Raw genomic sequence first — 22,575 nt, 5'->3', positions numbered from 1 at the left:
ATGATTTTATCTTGTGGTACTTCAAGGAAGTGATAAAGTGCTTTGGTTTAAGCAAGTTTTCATTTAAACTGACCTGGACGACAGCAGCAAGACTGGAAAGACCTATGCCTCAGGAAGACACGACAGCATCTTGCATTCTGACACAAGACGTTGTCAGCCTGATGTTCTCATAACACCTGACTCCCTCTGCAAACCATCTGCTCCAGAGGCTCCTCTCTGTTTCCTCCCTGTGCTGTCTGAATCATCACAATCAAACCTGACCACGTGTGAGATTTCATACATCTTTAATACTCTGTTGCAACATTTGGTCCCACTTAGTCATTAGCACTTTTACAGGCAGGTTTCGGTTACTGAAATAATGCACATTCCTCATATTCTGCTGCTGCTGCACACACAGCAGCTTCACAGTGTTTGATTTCTAAAATTAACACCAGTGCCATGAAGGAAAAAAAAAAGAAGATTGACTAGAGGGACCGTTTGTTATAATTTCAGACTGAAATATCTAAAATGTGTGACAATATTTAAATCTTTTCCCAGAGCTCAGGAGAAGGAGCTCAAAGGTGCACTTGAAGGAAAGAAGCCACTGGTGGATTCAATGAGTCTGTTTTCACAGAACACATTTTGACATGTAACAGCAGAAAAGGCACAGGTGTAAATAATGAAATTAATAATGGCTGAATTCCATTTAGCTGCTTCAGTTTTAGGGTCCTGGTTTTGTGCATGCTGGCTAACTGCACGCTATCATGGCTTACTGGGACACTTGACTATGTTTACATGCACAAAATATTCTGTTTTTTGCGCTTATTCTGAAAACGACAATGCTCCTAGTAAGCTGTTTACATGGCTGATGAAAATTAATACTCCCCTAATATTCCCATTTACATGCAACCGTGAATACTCTCATTAATGTGCCCTAACATGTCGTTTCCCTGCTGGCACCAGACGTCAATATGACATCAGAAAGACGTTGGACTCCTATGTCAGACAGACGTTAATTTTGGTTGTAATATAAATCATGTTGACGATATTTTACACGTTAGAATTTCATGTTGTGTGAACGTTATGACGTTTTGAATATGTTGAGTTCCGTTCTCCATACCTTACGACAGGGGTAGGCAACCTGTGGCTCAGTGGCCACATGCGGCTCTTTCGCCCCTCTCTAGTGGCTCCCTGTGGCTTTGGCAAAAAATTATATAGAAATTAATAATGGCTATTTTCTAACATTTTCATTTTCATTTCATCAATTAAATGTGCATCATACCTCACTACTGGTGGCTTGTCTTGGATTTTCCTTGCTACGCTAGCTATGCATTCTAGATTTAAAAAAGTCTTGGAGGACGATACAGAATTTAACAGTGCGTGGACATATTTGTTTCCTACTGCCGCCAACCCTTCAAAGTTAAAGTACCAAACAATCATAAATAGCCCACTACAGTCACTTTTTGGTAAAACATATTCATAAATGCTCATCTATTAGTAATGTTAGTGGGTGAGTTTAGTCTTACTGTTACCTTCATTATAAGGCTCAAATGTGTTTTATGGCTCCAGGCAGGTTATTTAGAGCTTTTTGGCCAAAAATGGCTCTTTTGACAGTAAAGGTAACTGACCCCTGCCTTATGACTACATGTTGTTATTCTATGTTAAGATGATGTTAGCATGAGATGTTGGATTTTGGTTACTTATGAGCACAGCTAAACTAACAACGTATCAACATCATCTGTCGTCAGTATGCTGCATCAGATTGACGATGGCATTAGACGTAAGCTTGACATTGAATTTTGGTCATCCGACGTCACAACCTAAATTCAACCAAATATCGATGTCTAATAATGATGGTGGCCAACTGGGTCAAGAGAGGATTTTTCAAAGTTTCCTATCGCTGGCAGCCTTGTTGGACCGTGTAAACACAGCCTCCGTCTTTCATTCATTCAACCACCTTCTTGAAAAGGTCAGCGTTGCCACATTTGCGCATATCCAAACACCTTTTGATATCAAAGTCTTTGTTTGTGGGCATGCATCTCTAACTTTCAGCCCTGCAAACTGCTGGCTAGTTGGTTTGTGTTCAATGTTTCCATGACAACGCACAGAGTTGACAATAAACAGGCAAACTGCTGTAAAAACCTCATCTGACACATATTTCGAATGCGTTGTATACATGTCCAAAGAATGCTCCTAAAACCAGAATAATATCGACACATGCAACATTTCTTAATTTGAAAATACTACATTCGGAAAAAGGCCTAATTTGAAAATATTCAAATGGAATATGCTGTTTACATGACCAGCATCAAAATCAGAATACTGTCATGTATGTCATATGTAGCACCTGTGCTTTTCTTATTCAAAAAAGCCTCAACATCTGCATCGATCCTTGCTATGTCGTGTCACTCAGCTATATCCACTTACTAATGTAAAATCTGCATTTGCTGTACAAAAAGAAATTCCCCACTGTGACGTGCAAGAAAATAACTGCTAGAAAACGATAACTTAAGTTACTTTTTATGTGCAGTACAGTGCAATTGGTGTTTGAAGGTTATATGTATGACAGACAATCAACTCGGTAAAATGTAGAATTCACAGAAACACAAATTTACACACACACACTCTCACCCTTTAAATCATATTTCAGTGGTTTCCAATGACAAACGTCATGTGTTTAGCTGAAGAGTTACATTTCCCCCTGCTGGTAAGTCCTGTGCTCTGCAGCTTTAACAGGAGAGTCATAACTGTGTGAGAGTGTGAGCCAACTGAGCAAAGTCTCTCATAAAGCAGCTCTGCCATCACCGCAGATCAGGAGTTGATGCCCCTAAATAAGTTCTGAGGTCTGAGTTGTTTGATTTGACGAGCTTGGCTGGGATGGTCGGCATGTTCAGCCTCTGATACGCAGCAAACCTGTGACAGCCTCCAAAAGAGTAGTAGTAGTTTCCTCCCTCTCTGCCTTTGATCCAGAGCACATCAATGGGAGGAACAACACTGATGTCTGCTGTGTCCTGGAAGGAAAGACAACCGGAGAATTGATTCATACACCAAGTATGGAGAAGAAATGATTGTAAAAAAATGTCTTTAATAAACTGTTATATTCCAAAAATAAAAGATGCACTGTACTGTGATGATTACTGGAAATGTTAGTGCAAACTCCTGCTCCTGTAGGATTACCGTAAGAACATTATAGGCAGTGGTGAAAGTAGCACTCTGACCTTTTATTTAGAAATACCACTTTGGGTAAATACTACATTACAAGGTAAAGTCCTGCATTCTACATTTCACTCAAGTAAAAATCCAGTATCCAGTACTCATTATGCAGAATGGTCCCTTTCGAGATCTGGTTGATTATTGGGTTATTATCACAATGTTCTGGAGGTGGAGATAGTGTGAAGATCTTTAAATGATGCTGGGTAGCTAAATGTATAAAAATGCATGCAGGGCCTTAACAACCAAGCAGTGTGAAATATATATTCATTTTAATGTTCAAATATATTTCCTGTAAATTTGATGTCCTTGCATCATGGTCTGGTACTTTGTATGTAATTCTGGTACAAGCTACTGACAATCAATTCATTTATCAATTATTTTACTTAAATGTTTCACGGATTTCTTTCACTTGGAGTTTCTCAATCAAAACAATAACAAAAGTAAGAGCATTGTTGTCACTGCAGTCTGTTTCTCCCAGTTAGGATTCCTTCCTGACTGGGAGACAAATGATCCACACAGGTCTCTTCCTCTCCAAACTAAACGGATCAGGATATCAACATTTTCTCCAATGCTGGTCAGCATAATAAGATTTTGTATGAAGGGCTATTAGTATTGTTTTAGTAGCAGGACTCAGCATTTAGTAACTTTCACTTCAGAAAAAGATCTCGATAGTTGTTTATACAATGGGGGGCTAATTCACAGCATTGTTGTAGGCCAGGTATTTTACTGTACCTCAAAATGAGACACTAATTCATAGAGTAGATAAAACACTGTTACCTTTATGGTGTTCATCAGACTCTGAACTTTCAGCTCATCCAGCACCGAGGGGATCGGTCTGATGATGACGTTCATCGGGATGTTATGTACCTCCTCGAGGCTGTCCGAGTGAATCGACCTGTTGCTTTCAACGTCACACTGAGCAGACATGTTTCTACAGGTTAAACCCGACAGTGTCACCCGACTTGTTTTAGTGCTGTGCCACAACCGAAACATTTAATTAGCCGAGCTACAGTAGAGCCACAGACACAGCCCTGTGTAAACAGTTCTTCACTTCCTGGATGCTAGCGTGTATTACGTAGTAGATTTAACGAAGGATTTTCATTGGTCCTCTGCGCTGTCAATCACAAATGTAAATTGCAACGCCCCCTTTTGTCGGTTGGTGCTAGCAGTGACATTTAAATCACTAATTAACTCTGAGTTAAACTTCGTCATGTTTGTTTCGTTAGCATTTAGGATAACATTTTGTAAGCATGTCATTTGAGGCATAGTATGCTAATGCCTGGCTGTGAACTAGCTATCTTAGTTACCTAAATAGTTAACGGTCAGCGGCTAAGTTAGCCTGACATTAGCATAGCTCCGTTTTCTGTCACTCGGGGGCAGCAAAAACAAGCTAAATGGTGAAGCTGTTAGCTAATAGTTGCTAATTTACTCATCCAGCAGTTATGAAGCAACACTGTCATTCATCTAGAGTCATGTTTGCGTCCACCTGTTGAATGTAAGTCAAATATTCACTCTCTTTTAGCTTTGTTTTGGTCTCTACCAACACCTGAGGGAATTAACATTATTTAGCTCTTTAGCTGCTAAATGCTCCACTATGTTCAGGACACATTGGCACCTGTTTGCACCTGACTGGTTGTTATTTTTGTCATATTTTGCACCTTATTGTTAGCTAGTTTTTATATTTTGAACTATATTGTGATCCTGTTCTTATATTTGCACCTTATGGTTTGCTAGTTTTATATTTTATATTTTGATCCTTACTGTGAGCTAGTTCTTATATTTTGCACCTTACTGGTATCTAGTCTATATTCTAGGGATGCACGATATTTGATTTTTTGCCAGTATCTGATATACTGATATATAACAGCTCTTTTGGCCAATAATTGATACCGTTATCAGTACATCCATTTTTTTCCCCACCTGATTTTAGTGATCATCAAGTCTCTTCTGTAGTGGATTTAACATCATATTATACATGCATGCTCTTATCGTGATGGCCCACCAGCAGATTGAGACATGAAATACAATGTTTTTTAACGTATATGTAATATTCATTCATTGTGCAAAATAAGAAAGAGCATGTTGGCCGATTGTGGTAGTTCATTTTAAAGCCGATATTGGCCGATACGGATGACATACTAATATAATCAGCATGTTGGCTGATTCTGATATTATCGTGCATCACTATTTCATTCAGTTTACTGTAATTTATATTTGCTATACATTGCTTTTCTACTTTGTTATGTTAGTCATTGAATATTGCACACTTTGTACCTGCACTCCTCTAACTTTGTATTGCAGCTGCTGCGCAGCAATTTCCGTTAGACTAAAAAAAGAGTTATATCTTGATTATTTTTATGTTCACTGGCTAGTTGCTAACTCTGTTCCCTGTCTGGTGCTGAGCAGGTAGTGCACAGGGAGTTCTTAGAGCTTTTTTTGCTGAAAACAGCTGCCTGTTGAGGCTGAAAACAACACAATGACAGCAGTGAGATTAAACCAGAATAGTAAAGTTACAGGCTGGGCAGCTGAACAATGAGCTGAAACTCTCTTTATACCTCCATAAAACTGCGGGGAGCTGCATAGGCTCGTCACTACAAGTGACCCCCTCACATTGTCGTATGGTATAAAAATATCAATTATAGCTGCTTTGAATATTCGTTCTTCTATTTCTATTATATTCCCACAGGAAAAGTGGTTAACTCTCGCTGTACATCGAGCAACTGAGTGTTTCTCTTATCCGTTATGCAAAGTCGCTAATTACATTTGTTAAAGTGCAGTACTTGAATGACTCAACCCTTATCTGCTGTTAACACTGGCTTTACTCCCTCATGGTCTAGGATCCCACAGGCCCCACTGCTATTTGTGTCAAAATAATAATAGGCTACTAAATGCAAAATGATTTCTTCCTCTAAATGTGTTGTTTTCTTTTCTTTTGACCTTATTAATGTATAGAGGTACTGATGTGGTAACCCCTCCCTTGCTTGCACATTTGATTTAGGTGACAATATATGGAAATCAACATAAAGCATTGTTATTATTCCAAATATTGAGGAAATATTTCATGTGAATTTGTCATATGTGCTATTATTTAACAAATATATTCATTTTGATCACCAAAAGTTATCCACAGACAAGGAAACTTACAGTATGTTATCCTACATGGTGAGGTTATATGTTTTAGGTCAATTAGACCTCTCAGGAACAAACTGTTATAAAACTACAATGACAAAAGTTGGCACTAATCACACATATTAAGCATGCAACCTATTGGATGTCTCCGTGACCCCAAACAGAAGTAATGTATGATTTTCTGTAGTAGACTTTCAAGACATGTCATCAAACATGTCATGTAAATAAGCTACTCTTATAAATGAGAAAAAATCACTTATCAAGTATCAAGCTGATAAAGCAATGTTAAGCATGTTTTTTTAACTGTCAAACAGAACATTAAGGTCCGCCTCTTATCATGTAAACAGGCCTGTATTGGAGGTAGCTGTTGTAGTACTTCATGGCATGTGCATGTAGTACCAAACACAAACTTTACCCTTTGTTGTAAGATAACTTATTCATTTCATGGCCAAACTGTTTCTCATTAAAATTCACTCGAGCAATTAGTCATGCAGTTGAAAAGAGTCGCTACAAGCCCAGAATCCTTTGGTGACAATAGTTTTTAATGAGGTCAGTGTTTTGTATTGTCGACTGTTGCATGATATAGGCTTCCTCCATCAAAGTGCACTATTTGGTGTTATTCTATTTTTGCAGGGATTTCAAAGAGCCAGCCAGGTTGCTGTGGTTACAAAAAGGACGTCTGGGCCCGCAGCTTTGCACAGGTAAGTGGAAAGCTTCAAAGATCTGTGGCAGTGGAGCGGAAACAGAACTATTGTTGTTTTCTCCAACCCACAGCTACAGCATCTTCTAATGAGACAATTAAAAATGATTTCTTGGACAGTAGAGGCAGGCCATTACACTGAATTATTACAAATACTTTGAACTACAATGGCAGCGCCTTTTATGTTGATTAATTGGTCACACGGGGATCAGTTACAACATGAAGGAGGTCTATATATAGTATGTAATTATTAACATCGCCATCAGTACATTATACATCATCATGGAATAAAGCTGAACAAAATGCACCTTGTAATTTAGGTGCTGCGACGAATGTAATCAACTTCCTCGCTTCATTGTCATATGATAGTTTTGCAGTAACAACCACAATCTGTTTATAATTTCCCCAAAAGCAGCTTAGCTTTGAAAGCCACCTCACTTTTTTAAAAAGCAATTTAGTTGACACCAGCATAAAAACAAGTGAAAAACTCCAATTAGACTGCAGTATGCTGACATGGATCGTGCAGCTGGCTGCATGACTTGGTGTTTCTGTTTGAATAACTACAGTATAGTAAATATGTATGGTGACATATCCCCCCTGGGCATTCACCACTTTATATGATGTCAATTTCAAATCGCTTCTTTGCTGTCAATCAAAAGCGACTTCATCACGCACCAAAAGAAACCAGCATCACATGAAGAGAACAGAGCCTGCCAGTCAAAGCATATAGACATGTAAATCATCTCCGGTGCTGAGGTGTGTTTGGAGTCCCACTACACTCTGCGTGACCCTCTGCTGTCACAGCAGGACTGTATTCTAGTCGCTAACATATCTCAATTACTTAGATTGAGTTAGTCACACAGGTACAGCGGCAGGTCATGGAAGAACAGTTCCCACATAATGATTTGCTGTTAATATTAGATTTCAATCCCTGTGGGATTGTCACACTTAGAGCAGCTGGAGAAAATTACCTGCCAGCTTTCCGACAGGGAAGTGAGCTATATTTATTTATACCTTCTCCTTCTTTTTTTTTTTTACACGTTGACATGCTTTTAAAGTGATAATTATTCTGACGGCGATTTTCAGTCTTCAAACTATAGCTTTGTGATAGATGAATGTGTCTGAAATCATGACACGGTTTAGCAACAGTGGATGTGTTTGCGGCTGAATGTGTGGCTGATTTGTTCACTGATGTTGATTATTCACTGGTGGCTCTCGATGCTTAAACCTAGGAAATTATTTTCTGCACTATCTCCTTCTAGTACAGCTGCCCAGAACGGGTATTTCTGTTTAATGATCTTGCTTGCCTTGAAATAAATTTGCTCACCCAGAGAGAAAAGTGGTGCTTTGGAGTGAAGTTATTTAGATGTGGATTAAGCTGTAGTTTGTCTTTCCATTTGCACTCCGGTTCATTAACTTTAGCTTAAAAACAGAGGCACAATAGCATTTTTTTTTACATCTTAAATGTAAGCACAGAAAGCCACAAAAGCATTGTTAAAATTACCTTATTTATGTGTAAAAGAAATGATAAATATCACATCTGTAATTCCTTTGTTATCCTTGTTTCTGCATGTATGGTATATGGAGAGAAAAAAGGAGCTATTTAAGGAGTGCCCTCCTTGACTTTTGCTTGAGTGCTGATGACAAGTTGGATATCTTAGATGCATAAAAATGCGATTTTGACACGACTTCAAAAAGAGAAGCATACGGATGAGGTGGACCCTCTGCCAACAGAGAGACGAGGAAACAGATGGGTTTTACACAAACAGCACAAACATCAAGAACACTGAGTTAAAGAGCTTGGCAGTCTCACTTGATGAAACAGTGAGGAATGGAGGCGCTTTTAATGAGCATCTCTCCTGTGATGCAGAATGTGAAAAGACAAACTGTTAGCTCTTAAAGGGGCAGTTACAGTTGGTTGGCCCTGACTAGTTGAACCCGATGGTTTTACTAACCTCTTGTTGAGCGACTTTGGTCAGTATGTGTGCAGATTGGTTATAGCATGAAGAAAATAAAATGGCCTGCAGCTGAATGTCTCCTTCAGTTGAATGATCCAGTTGAACCAATGGCACCATCGTCAACAGACAAAGGTTGTTGTTGTTGTTGTTGGATTAATGCTGACAGTTGGTGATCAGCCAACAGATGGCGCCAGATGTATGGGAAGGGTCAAAGGGAAGGCCGGCACCAGTTCAAGGAGTGTTGAATTAAGTAATGATAGTTTTTCTAATTAGTAAGACATGTTGTTTGTCATCTGCTGAGACACCCCAGCTACAGTGCTTTTTTCAGGAGTGAATTTGAAATGGACAGCGAAACCCATCAGGAAATTATTATTTACTCTATGTTCTTCTTGGACTGGATTAAAAAAAAATAATAATAATAATTTCCTTCTCTCCACAATGTTAGAAAAAACAGGTTCAGAAAGCACGAGGTGAGGCCTTCAGGTGTCTAGTGTTTTTAGAGCAACAGTCTAAAATCCATTTAAATTCAGCTTAAAATTATGGAAAAGCAGCACATGCTCACATTTGAGAAGCTAGAACCAGGAAATATTAGGACTACTGCTTGATTAAGTAGCTGAAATAAATTATCTTTAATCAGAGTTCATGCAGATTATCTGTTGATTGACTGATTGATTCATCAACTAATTGTTCAGCTCTACTGTCATCGTAGCAATCAAGATCACTTCTCTGCACAGGGTAGCCAATTTAGAATTTGTATAAATACCATGGGGTTGCAGCTAGCAAATATTTTTGTTTTAAATGATTTATCTGTAGATTATTTCCTCAGTTGACTGATTGATCGATCTGTAAAATATCTGGAAAATAGTCAACATGCCAAAGCCCCAAACACATGTAGTTTACTGTCACATAAGATGAAGAAAAGCAGTAAATATTCACATTTTAGAGGCTCAACAAACAACTCACACACTAATCAGAATTGTTGCTGATTAGATGAGCAATTAATGGACTAATTGGTTCGACTCTAAAATGACATGTTGCTTCCTGTATCATGTGTGAGCAACTGAAAGACACCAGTTGCAACACAAATACTTGTTAATGAACCTGTTACAAATATAGTTTTCCCCCATATTTCTTTTTTCCTGTCATCTTAGCTGTGGAGATAATGTGTCTGTGCAGGGTAGCAGTTAGGAATGTCACTACTAAACTACTAAACTAAAATTAGCCCATCTTTCTCCAAATTTGTGCTGTTTAATAGCTGTATCTCTGCTGCTATAGGAAGATCTGTGCAGTAACCTTGCGGTAACCCCTCACCCCGCCAGAGTACTTATATCTTCACTCAGACGGCTGCTCAGAAGATGATGGTGTTCTCGGGTCAATATCTTTGAAGTGAGAGTGTAGCGCGTTCAATTTTGCAGGTTGTTTTCAATAATTTACCTGATGTCCTCTGAGTGTGTGTGGCGGCGGGAGGCTGTCGTGCTGGAGAGTGTTGCAGGGATATGTATGACGGGGCCACGTCCTCCTTTCCTGCCTCACAATGCTGATCACTCATAGCTGCTGTACAGCTCACCCACGGGTGATGTAATTGGATTGCATGGGTCCCCATTTTACAGTCCATTGCCATGTAATGACATCAGTTATTTACTTTCATCATAAAATCTGATAAGGGACAACATCTGCCAGGGTAAAGTTTGAGTGAGTACCCCTCATGAATGTTGATGTGCAGTCTGCAATGTGCTGATCTGCAGCACTGTGAGCTGTTTGCTGCGTGCACAGGAATCAGCACTTGGTTGTGAACTTGTCATTTGACTCTTAGAAAATGCAACATGTGAATACAGATTTATTTTGTTTATCTTCGGTGACATAACAGGAAGCGTGTAACAGCAGCAGTGGCAATCACAGCTTTCCCACACAGAGGAGAAGAGAGTGCAGCAAAGTGTCTTGTTTCTGAGTCCCTGCTCTGCTCTGCTCTGCCTGCTGTCTCATTATACTGCTGCTGTGCTGCTGGAGGACACTGAAGGACACAAGCGATTGAATTCAAGTGTTGTATATTCCCTGGAAACCAATCAAGAAAAGCCCCAGAATAATAATCCCTGTCCGCTGTCATGATTCATTTTTATTTTGTTCCATATTTTTCTCTGGCTTTTGAGTCACTCAGAAAGAGTAGTCCCAGCATAAAATCAATGTTCCATTAAAATTTAATGACCAGGAAGGGCTTAATAGTGGTGGAACAGATGCCTCTGCTTTTGATAACGCCGACATCTCAGGAACTCTTATTCAAAGCTGTATTGGTGTTGTCAGGTCCTCTGACCGCTCCTGTTCACAGCCGCCGTGAAAAACAAAGGATATCGGCATTTTCGTGCCTCGTAGCGGTGAAATTAAAAGTTAGTAAATTGACAGTAAAGCTCGTAAAATTCATCAAACATTGACAGAGGAGGCTACAGCTGATGGCACATTATAGCCATAACTATAATTACTCAGTGTGTTAATGTTGACTAAGGGCTACTCCAAACAGATTCCAGATTCACCATTTCCCTCAGTGTGTTTGATGATATATTATGGGGGGAAAGGTGTAAAAAATATATAAAAACTTACACTGAATGAACAGGTTGGGCTGTCAGTGAACACCTGCGGGGTGTGTGTGTGTGTGTGTGTGTGTGTGTGTGTGTGTGTGTCTACTCAGTGAAACAAAAAAACACCCTTTTCTCCTTAAATAAAATCAGATTTGACAGTTTTAAAAGAAACAAGAGTGGACTTGTAGGTTCCTTGTGCTATTGTTTTTATTAACGTTATCATTGCTATTGTTGTCATCATTATTAATTGTAGCAGAACAAGATAAATCAAAACACCCCTCAGCAATCATGGCTTAAGTTTCTTCATACTCAGCTGGAACAGAGAGATAGAAAGAGAGGAAGAGAGGAAGAGCGAGAGTGAGAAAGAAAGTGGAAAATCTTAATCAGTTTTTTTTCTTTGAGGACCATATGGAAGGTTTCAAGCAGCCAACCATATGTTGAAGGCTTTTGTCATGGAAATCATACTTTTTGGCACTTTTTCATTGCGCAGCCAAGCCGGGCACATTAATAAAAGAAAACAAGAACAGAAAAAAAATCATACAGAACATGATCAAATCTTTGAGAACACACAGAGTTTGAAGGTTTTTTTGTCTGTGACTTACAACAGATAGCTTTTTAATCAAGACACTCCCTGATTCGCGTGGCCACCCAGACTGCAATTGGTACCTGTATTTGTCTTTTCTTTTTAATAAAAAAAACATGAATAGAAAAAGAGCAATTAAATGTCTACATGCATTGTCATATTATTGCTGTGATATATTTACAAATATATTTACAAAATCATCAAAGAGGAACAATGTTTCCCTACATCTAAATTCAGTTTCGAATCAAATTGTGCCTCCTTTTCTGTAATTAATATTTTCTCCGAGGACGATCTGTAATGCTGCCAGTTTTAGATACAAGCCTACAGTACATTTCCAATTGATGTTTTTAATGATCTCCGTGCTTTTATGTGCCTCATTAAAACACAGTCCCCAGGTTTTGGAGATGCGTTACATCTCTGTCCCACAGTAAAACATTAAACATATAAAACAGAATCTATAGGAAGTAGTGATTTCCGCATTAGTTCAGTGATACTGCGATGTGCCAAACTGTGTGTTCTGACTGCAAGTTAATCAGGAGACAGGTGGTTTGGATGCTCTCATGCGGTGATTCAGCTGTAGCATTTAGACAACCATTGACAGGATGACGGTGAAACAGGGAGGAGAGCGCGGCCGAATGGAGCATAAACTCCTCTTTCTTTTCTTCTCTCCCCAGTTTTGTGTTTTGTTTTGTTTTTGGGGCGAGCTCAGCATTACCGCGATCGTGTCATCCATTTGGAATATGCAAATAGCTGACAGTGCATTTGCCTGCTGGTGCTTGACCTTCCCCTTGGAGGTCGCTCACCGACTCAATTACGCTCCCTATCTGCAGTCTGTCTGCAAACACCTGTTATCCTCCCACACTCCGCCACCCTCCGCCAATCCCACTTCAGCACATCTCATCCTCGGTGCGTCTGTTTAGAGGCAGTTGGGACGGGATGAGGACGGCTGATAGGGGAGGGAAGCGAGGCAGGGACAAATGATGGGGGAGTTAGGAGTGCATTACAGCGCGTCGTTTTAGTACAACAATCTTAAAAACTTTCCCTACCAAAACAGTTCACGTCAAGATTATTTCCGTTAGTGCTGGTTAAGATATATATACCTCAATGCATTCTCTCTTTTGACACCTCGGAGATTTGCTCAGCTGTTTTTACTGCACAGAATCATTTGGGAGCAGTAATGTCTTTTAATTTAACCGTATTGTAATGCTTTATTATGTCAGTGACTTAAATTAGAATTATTGTAATCCTGTTGTGTAACCTTCCAGCAGTTAAATCACACCTGCCTTTCAGCTGCCAGAAGAGATGTGTTTTTACCTGGTTGCTTTGTAAAACAATAGACAGTTGAAATGATACTAATATTAAAGAATAGCAGCCATTTCCAGCCGAATTAACACTTGTAGCAGTTTTGGACTCGCTGTATAAAGGACTGAGTGTTGCTCATAGTTACTGCATCGCGTTCATTATTGCTTTTGCACCTTTGAAACCTTGGTGTAACTAGATTACACCTACATTATTATGTAATGGATAGTGTTTTTCACGGCAGTGTCTACATGCACATCGCCGTCGGTTATTTCTGGGAATTATTTATTGCCTGAGATTTAAAGACAAAAGGGGCCAAAAAACTCTCCCGTCACGAGGAGGCAGTGGACGTTTGGGAAACAGCAAAACGGAGAATATTTTAGTGTTTCGTTTTTCATTGTTTCTTTTTATTGCCCTAAATCGACTGAAAACAGGACAGCTGTGATTGTTATACATGTCAGTTGCTGTGTCAGTAGTTATTGCCACGAAAAACAAAATTCTGCATTCATTCGCTTGTAGTCTCCTAACACTGGTACTGTACATTGTTCCTCTTTAAAAAACTAAGTCCCATGGACTCTCTACAGTTTTCATGCATATAAACATTTTCTTTGAAGATCAGCAGCATCTTACAAGGTCAATGGATGTTCATCTTTTAAATTATAAACAATAAATAAATACATGATAATTAACAAATAAGCAAGTCTCCAATAAATACACAAAAATAAGGTAAATAAATAAATAGATAAATAGGTAGATAAATAAAGTATTTACATGATAAATAGATGGTATGCATCTAAACCGTGGGCGGAGCTTTGAGCGACATATAAAACAGACAAACAGAATAATTTGACTGTCACTTTGTAACTGAGGGTGTGTGAGTCCATACCTTCACTCTGAGGTAACACTGGCGGAGGGGGAGCACCTCAAACACTGGGTGAAGATTGCTCTTTAAGACTGGACGATGCACCATAAAGGCAGCAGAGTTTATGCAAGCCACCATGGTGGAGGAAGAACAACGAGAGTTTTCATTGCTATAGACAAGTCAACCGCACATGGCACTTATAACAATAGATCATTTGGTCTGGCTCCCAGTGTTTTAGTCCAAGTCTGTACATCAGGGTGAGACTATGAATTTGATGTGTGATAACCTGTTCAACAGGCCTGTTAAACGTTTTAAAATCTTGCAGAATTGAATTGAATGACCTATGGCCTATGATCGTGTATAGCTTATTGAAATTTGCTCTTTTTTTTCTCTTTTGAATACCCACAGTTACAAAGATGCTTTAGATCAACAAGGGATAATAAGCACAAAAAAATAAATTTAGAAAAATCAAATAGAAAAATAACATCCGTTGAATTGAAACATTGGTGTGGAAAAAAGGGGTTTGTCTTTTTAACCTTTTAAAATGATCTCCCTTTTTTGCAAATACTGTCATAGTTCACATTTTCATAAAAAGTTCATGTTGGCAGTTGCAAAAGAATTCAATTCTTAGCAAATAAAAAGCAGCATAAAAATACAAGAGGTCATTTTGTCTCTAAAAAACAAAAGAACACTGTTAGTCCTTTTTTATGTTTTTTTTTGTCATTTTCTCATTACTATTTGCTATAAAATATCAGGAATCTAAATATTATTACTATTGATATCAATATCATTATAGTCATTGATAAAAATTCACATGCCAGGCCTCATATATAATTGTGTGTGTGTAAGTGTGTCTGTGTGTGAGTGTATATGTGTGTGCACACGTGCGTACATTAATGTGTGTGTTTGTGTGTGTGTATTTGCATACATGTCTGTGTGAGTATGTGTGTGTTTACATGTGCCCACGTCCGTACGAGCACATGTTGCTTAATTGTGTACAACTATCATCTACAGTCTCTATTTGGGGGAAGGTTGTTTGATTGTATGTTTCTGTGGACGATTAGCTACTGTGCAGGGAAAAAATCCAGCATCTTTTGAAATTGTCTTTGCCATAATCATTAGAGTTTCTTCACGTAATCTCAGTGAAAATATTGCTTTCTAAAAAAAGGGAAGAAAAAAGGCATGGAGGGCAGAGTGAACAGGGTTATTGGTTGTGAACCGACAACAGGGGTTCAAAATTTTGCTTTTTCCTCGTGGTTAGTTTTCTGATCCAGAGTCGTCTTCGTCCGCAGAGCCCTTGAAGCAAGCTGACTCATAGTGCTTGTTCAGGTAGGACTTGAGAGCGAAGGTCTTATTGCAGCGCTTGCATCTGTAGTGCTTGAAGGCAGAGTGTGTTTGCATGTGGGCGCGGAGGTTTGAACGGTCAGCAAAGGCTTTGCCACAGTGTGCGCAGGCAAAGGGCTTCTCCCCCGTGTGTGAGCGCATGTGACCTTGAAGGAGCCACGGCCGGCTGAAGGCCTTGCTGCACACGTCGCACTTGTGCTTGAGGTCGTGGGTGAGGATGTGCATGGCCAACGCCGGCATGGACACGTACACTTTATTACAGGTGGGACACTTGCGGGCCATCTTGCTGTCCAGGCTGCGGTGCGTCTGCTTGTGTCTGCTGAGGTTGGACGAGGTGGCGTAAGTCTTGCCGCACTCGTTGCAGGTGTGGCGAGCCGTGCCAGATCCCCTCTCCTGAGCCCCGCCATTGGCACTGCTGCTTCTTGAGCCCCCTCCACGACTCTCGGTGTCTCCCTTCCTCCTCGAGCGCCCATCAGAGATGAAGAAGGCATCCATGGTGTAACCCTCGGCCAGGGCCTCCGATTCACCACTGTAGAAGCCGCTGGCTGTCATGCCAGACTGGGGGCTGTCGGGGTGCTTCAGGTCGGGGTCACAGTACTCCTCTCCACTGCTCACCTGGGTGTAGAGGGGGTCCGACACCGGCGAAGCCAGCTTGTGCTCCATCTTCTTCTCCCCCTGGTATACAGATGGCGTGATGTAATCCTGGATGTAGCCTGAGTAAGAGACACACGCAAACACAGTTGGCCAGGGGTTGTGATGGATAAGGACACAGTGACATGCTGGTGATTACATGATTATCATCTTGGATGATTGCCCTTCGTAAAATGGTGAAAGAGTGAGTGGCAGCACAGAGCTAATTGCATTTTTTCCAGAACTCACAGGTTGTACGCACAATAGTGCAGTGATGCAGGGAAACATGACGCACTCAGCTGCGTATAGGAAGGTTGCAATTTTACAGTGAGGATGAGCGCTAGATAATAGCTCATCAAAGAAGCCTCCTGTGTAAGATGCGTATTAAAGCCCCTCTCAAATACAGTAGTCTCATTGATTAGACTTCCATTTCCTTATTTATGGCATGTCCTTCCTCTCTGGCTGTGGCCTCTCTGCATGCTTGTTTCATGGATGATCATGTTTCAGCTCTAAATCTGAACCGTAAATATCTTATTTCTCCAGAATTTTTATTTTGGTATGGTTTTATTGTGTTTTTTAATGTGAGAGATCCAAAAAAAACATTCACCCAAAACAGGTTGCTTGTCTGATGTGAGAGTGCTTCATGTATTAATTGCTGTTTGCTTTTTGCTGCAAACAAATGCATTTTTTGGTTTTGGACCAAATTAACGTGTTACATCCTGCTGCTTACATCCTGTAGGATTTCATGCTACTTCGTGAAGCACGTTTCAACATGATGCAGCAAAGCACAAAGCACCACGAGTGATTTAAAATGTCTCCAATTGTACAGAGCATGATTTCAGAGAGATATATTTTTGTTGGCATCATTCATGTCTTTCCTTTCCTTTCAAAGCAGCCCAGTGCCAGATGAGCTAAAAGGCTTGCTGGCAGCTAAATGCATCCAAACAGAACTCAATACATTCTTATGCTGTGACTCTTAGGAGCTGAATTAATACTAAATGCATTTTACCTCCAGGGTTGATATTCTGTCGGTTGAACATATGAGAGCAAATATAAAAGGTGGTGAAACTCCTTTCCTGAGAGAAATAGTGCATAACTGCAGAAAAAAAAGCCATTCCCAGGCACTGTGTGCAGCAAGCAGTGGAAATTAGGTATTGACTGCCTTTTAATGAAATTCAAAGTTTTGAACTGATCAATAGGCTATCATATGTAAAATAGTGCAGCTGTTGGAGAAGATAGAAATAGTGCGAGGAACAGATCAAGTATCTGCGGCGCACACAATAATAGTTTATTGAGCACAGTGTGCTTGAGGCCTGATAATGTGCGACACGTTGTTTGTGAAGAGGGGTCACCTGTCTGCAGCAGCGAGCACACTAAAGCGCCTTCAAGAAACAGGGCCATTAAGAAATCAGTTGAAGTGCTCTCTTACTACAGCGTCTCCATTCCCAAGGGTTTCTGTTCACACACCCACTCTGTCAAAGACATGACCATGACACCCGGGGACAGGGAAACACCAGGCCTGTGCACACATTATTATGCTGCACTGCATGGGTTCACTGTTTTAAACTACGCAGATGGTGTTTGTCCAGGAGAGAGAGCAGCCTTTCCCTTCAAAAACCACAATTTAAAAAATAAGAAATATTTTTTTATGTATCTTTTTTTATTTAACTAAATTCTTACAATTACAATTAAATGTACAAATGCTGCAGCTTCAATGATTATTGTTGCTACATCCACCTGTTTCACAGTCACACTGTAGCCTGGGGACCTGCGCTACATACGACAACATGGCCCTTATCTTTTTTTTTTTTTTTTTTTTTTGACAAAACATACTGTATCAATGTGAGCAGAGCTGTTTACTATATTTCAATTACCCAAGGTCAGACACAGAGCTCATCATTTAGGACTTGCGCTGTATCAGCCTTTACAGCTCATAGGCTCGTTCCTCTAATGCAAAGTAAGCATGTAATTAATGGACCCTCTCAGCCACCCCTCTTTGTTGTTCGACAGACACTCAAGTCAAATGTCTCCACAATGGGGGGAAAGAAAATCTCCTGGCACGGCAGAAGTGCTGATGTTAGGTATTTCAGCCACGCTGTGAATTCTTTTATTTTGCTTCTCTCTTTTTTTTTGGACTCAGCACGAAAAGATTCTTTTGTTCAAATTAAAAGCCTTTTGTCAACACCAGTGTGGGGCCTTATCGTGCTTTTCTCCTTTTTAATATAATGCTTATTTTTATAGTGTTGAACAATAGATTCAGGAACAATAGAGAGTGACAATAATTACACACACATGGGTTATTTAATAATGATATTAAATGGTGCAGCAGGAAATCTGAATAACAATTATCACAAGTAAAATATTTCTGGTAAATATATAGAAAATGCATGTTTTTATTTCTTGCTTTAAATCTTATTTCTGATTCAGCAAACCATTTTACTTCACAAACCAGCCCAGACAGTTTTAATTCCACTAATCCCAATCCAACTAAAATTCACTGAGCCTTGTTATTGACACGGTTGAATAACAGGTGGGCATCATCACAACATTTAGCTGTGGACTGTGAAGCCTCTCTCGCTGTGGAAATATCCCAACAAATCACAACAAAGACACACATATGGCCCTCTAAACGTGGCCACAAAATGGAAGCGGCGAGCTTAAAGCAGAGCGTGAAAGTGAAGGTCGCCTCTCGGCTCAGACTGGAGCCGAATGTGACCGGTCCGTGTGTTGACCACAGTGCAGCTATGTGCCTTTCGTCATGTTTACTGTACAACCTCTGTCACGTGATCAGCCTCATTGCTGCCCCAAGCATTTTTGTCTCCTTTTCTCCTTCCCTTTGCTACCCCTTCAGCCCGGCTCCCCACCTCCCTCCCGGCTCTACTGTACAGTGTGTTGATGTCTCTTGTGGCGGCGATAGGCCTGCATGGCTGAAACTCTAACCCCTGCTAGTTTTCAAATGCCCGGAAGGAAGAGAAAGATGTAGTGGAGCGATGGGGGTGGGGAGACTGTGCATGCTCCATTTGGATGGGAAGAGGGGGGCAAGGGAGGATCGGACCGTGATGGGAACTCAAGGACAATAACAGCTAAGGACAAATGTATCATCCGATACTCATCTCTCATATTCATGAATTTTTTAGTCCACATGATGACCAGATACAGTCAACCTATGTGTGTTCAGCCACCACAGGGTTGGTGCAGTCATACAAATACGTAACTGGAGCTTCTCCTGATTATACACACGTTTGGTTCCCTATTTACATAAGCTAATCCGTGGCTGTGACCTGAATTGTGTCTGTCCTTCACTGGAGTCAAAAAACAAAAGTCTGGGAGCAGGGTGATGGGGGTGGGGTGCCACCGGAGAGGATTATTTAGGATATTGATGCAAAAATCAGCTGGCTGCATGTCTCATCTCACATTAATTTACACACTATGAGCATGTTATTGGCTGAAGCAAGAGAAAATCTCGCAGCGACACAAAAACAAAAGAGGAAGCCATCTGTGCTAAGTGTGGAAATGTCAGGCATGCTGAAATCAGCACCGGAGCTTTCTACAGGCAGGAGTGCTAGCACATCTTTAACTGGAGCAGGGCAGACTGGAGGCATGTTAACTCACCATTCTCACTGAGACGAACCCCAAGGCTGGTCACCGAGTCTGTGATGGAGCGTGCAAAAGTGAACGAGTCGTCCAGGTGGTGATGATGATTGGAAGTGGCCACGTTGGACGAAGAGAAATCATCAAGCTTGATCTTCTTCACCAAAAATGAGCGGGGCATGTTTCAATGGATAAAAACACAGAGCTGAGAAAAACGCATGAGCGAAAATGAAAGACCCTCTGAGGAAGCACACGAGCAGAGCTGGCTTGACGGTAATCCTTGCGGTTAATGTGAAGACAACGGCCAAAAACATAAGATAAGAAAGAAAATGGAAACCAGTGGAGAACAAGGCTGACGGCAATGCTGTGTGATACTCTCTGGCTCCCCCAGCTTCCCCCAGAAAAATAAAAAAATAAAAAATAAAAGCGATCCTGTTCAGCACTGGATAGCTCCTGTGATGCAGCAGGCTTAAGGGACCAGTGAGGAAGAGAAGAGATGGAGACAGACAGAGAGAGGAGGGAGAGAGAGACTGTCAGACTAGCTGAGATCAGCAATCACGCCAGCCTTTATATGGGGCACAGGCAGTGGAAGATCAGGTGGTGCTGCGAAATGGAGCTGCTTAGCTTTAATCCATCAAATGTCCCCGGGGACACACATCAAATTACTACTGAACCGTCTGTGCATTCGCACACAGACAGAGGAGAAAGAACACAGCCAGACCCCCACTGCCCCCACTGCTGCTCCCCCTTCTCCTCCTCTCCCCTCCCTCTTTCACCCCGCTTATGCTCCATGCTCGGAGGAGGAGTAAAAGAGGAGGGCAGACAATGGAGATGTGGATGAGAGCACACTCAGTGTCCTGTCCCCCATTGTTTTCAGATGAAGTGGCACAGTTTATGTTTGCCTTGTACAGGCGCTGCCTCCCTCATGTCATCTCTGTTACCTCAAACAGCCTCAAATGTTGCTGTCCCTTTGACACACGGCACTGTACTCGCATGCTGAGAGCACACGTACAGTACAGGAGAGGTTATCTGAGCGTCTGGGAGTGCTGGACCTCTTTTAAAGCTGCACTGGATTCCAGCACTGTTGACGAGCAGGCTTCGGGGAAGTACTAGTGCTACACTGCTCAGCTTCTCTCTCTCCCTCCCCATTACCACTGCACAGATGTGTGTCCTGCCATGCGTGGCAGTGAATTATCTGATTAATTAATTACATCTTTTTTGATTAGGGTGAAATCTAGAATTAGATCCATGCTTGCTAAATTGGCTAAATATCACTGGGTTGGTTTTGTGTTTATGTGGACACATTAGCTAACTCATTTTCTGTTACATTATACGCTGTATATTCATCATCCGAGCTCAGCGTTTGTTGTTCTGTTCCCTTGTTAGAATAAATGAAAGTGAAATATTTAGACAGAAGAATTGAATCTCGTGGTAGTCTCCAAACATTTTCAAGTGAAACAGAAATTATGCACCTGTTTGATTCACCATCAACAGGAAACACTTGTCACAGCACTTGTTTAATTAATTCATGCCTCACAGCACTAAATCAACACATTTAATTACTATTAAAGGAAAATTAGCGCTTCTATTTCTGTACTATCACACATTATATCAGTGGAGGAAGTGTAGGCATTAGAAGATACTGTTGATTTATAGTCTCTACTGTTCTATTTTAGTTTATTCCATTGTGTGTACGAGCAGCAATGGTGGTAAAGTCATCAACATCAGGAAGGCATTGGAGGAGGAAATTCTCCTTTACAAAATTTTTTTATTGATTAGTGATTATTATGATAATCATGTTTGTCATGTGTTACCGCTAATAGTTAGTTTGCCAAATGATTATTTTACTTGTTGTTTGTCTGGAGTGAAAATGTCCACTATAATTCTCTGGAAGTCCAACAGTTCAAAACCCAAAGATATTTGATTTACAGTCAAATAAAACCGACAAAAAACAGAATAAATCCTAAGATGTAAGGAGCTGTAACCTGAGAACATATGTTTTTTGTTAATTGTCTTAATTAATCAATTATCAAAATGACTGGTAATTTAAATTTTTTGCCATCTGCAAATCAGCTGATGGACTAATTGTGTCAGCGTTGTAATTTTACATTAATTTTAGTTTATTTAAATAGTCAAAATACATTTCTGTTCTGTAATAAGCCAACAGTGCCCTAATTAATTATCATAACAATTTATTTTTTTAAATGTATTTATCGAAAGTCACATGAAAGAAATGTCTAGCAAAAAAAAATAAAAAATCAAGACCACTTGTAGATTAAAATAATCCAGAATATCCCACAGCTGTTATTTTCCACCATAGATGAAATGCTCATCTTATAACTTATTTAATATACAGTGGTGTGAAAAAGTGTTTGCCCCCTTCCTGATTTCTTACTTTTTTGCATGTTTTCCGCACTTNAGAATATCCCACAGCTGTTATTTTCCACCATAGATGAAATGCTCATCTTATAACTTATTTAATATATATTGCATTTCCATGTCGAGCAGCTTGTGTTTGAGTGTGTTTGAAGGTGCCGTAGATTTATCCAGACATTTAGGGGTGCCCCCTGGCCGGGGTCGCTCTAAATCCTCCCTGCCACTGGCAGTGACCCTGCAGCTCGGTCGTGGCAGGCTTCAAGAGGGGAAGGTGTTAAATCAGGGAGGTCAGGATTTATCACACGCATGTGATTGTACATTACAGCACAAGTTCACGTTGC

General features: G+C 40.4%; 2 protein-coding genes across 2 annotated transcripts; both read right to left on the bottom strand.

The window, feature by feature from the left end:
* Positions 1-2,483: 2,483 nt before the first annotated feature.
* srxn1 (sulfiredoxin 1 homolog (S. cerevisiae)) lies at positions 2,484-4,261 on the bottom strand. Its single transcript, XM_050066016.1, has 2 exons — positions 3,970-4,261; positions 2,484-2,990 (listed from the first exon to the last, which is right to left on the bottom strand). Exons 1-2 carry the CDS (start codon positions 4,183-4,185, stop codon positions 2,781-2,783), a joined length of 426 nt encoding a protein of 141 aa, XP_049921973.1. The 5' UTR covers positions 4,186-4,261; the 3' UTR covers positions 2,484-2,780.
* Positions 4,262-11,746: 7,485 nt separating this feature from the next.
* On the bottom strand, positions 11,747-21,147 carry scrt2 (scratch family zinc finger 2). Its single transcript, XM_050065630.1, has 2 exons — positions 19,880-21,147; positions 11,747-16,350 (listed from the first exon to the last, which is right to left on the bottom strand). The coding sequence occupies exons 1-2, from the start codon at positions 20,037-20,039 to the stop codon at positions 15,551-15,553; spliced, it is 960 nt and encodes a 319-aa protein (XP_049921587.1). The 5' UTR covers positions 20,040-21,147; the 3' UTR covers positions 11,747-15,550.
* Between the last annotated feature and the right edge of the window lie 1,428 nt (positions 21,148-22,575).

The sequence above is a fragment of the Epinephelus moara genome, chromosome 16 (assembly GCF_006386435.1).
Source record: "Epinephelus moara isolate mb chromosome 16, YSFRI_EMoa_1.0, whole genome shotgun sequence".
NCBI lineage: Eukaryota > Metazoa > Chordata > Actinopteri > Perciformes > Serranidae > Epinephelus > Epinephelus moara.
This window is presented reverse-complemented; position numbering and strand designations above follow the sequence as displayed.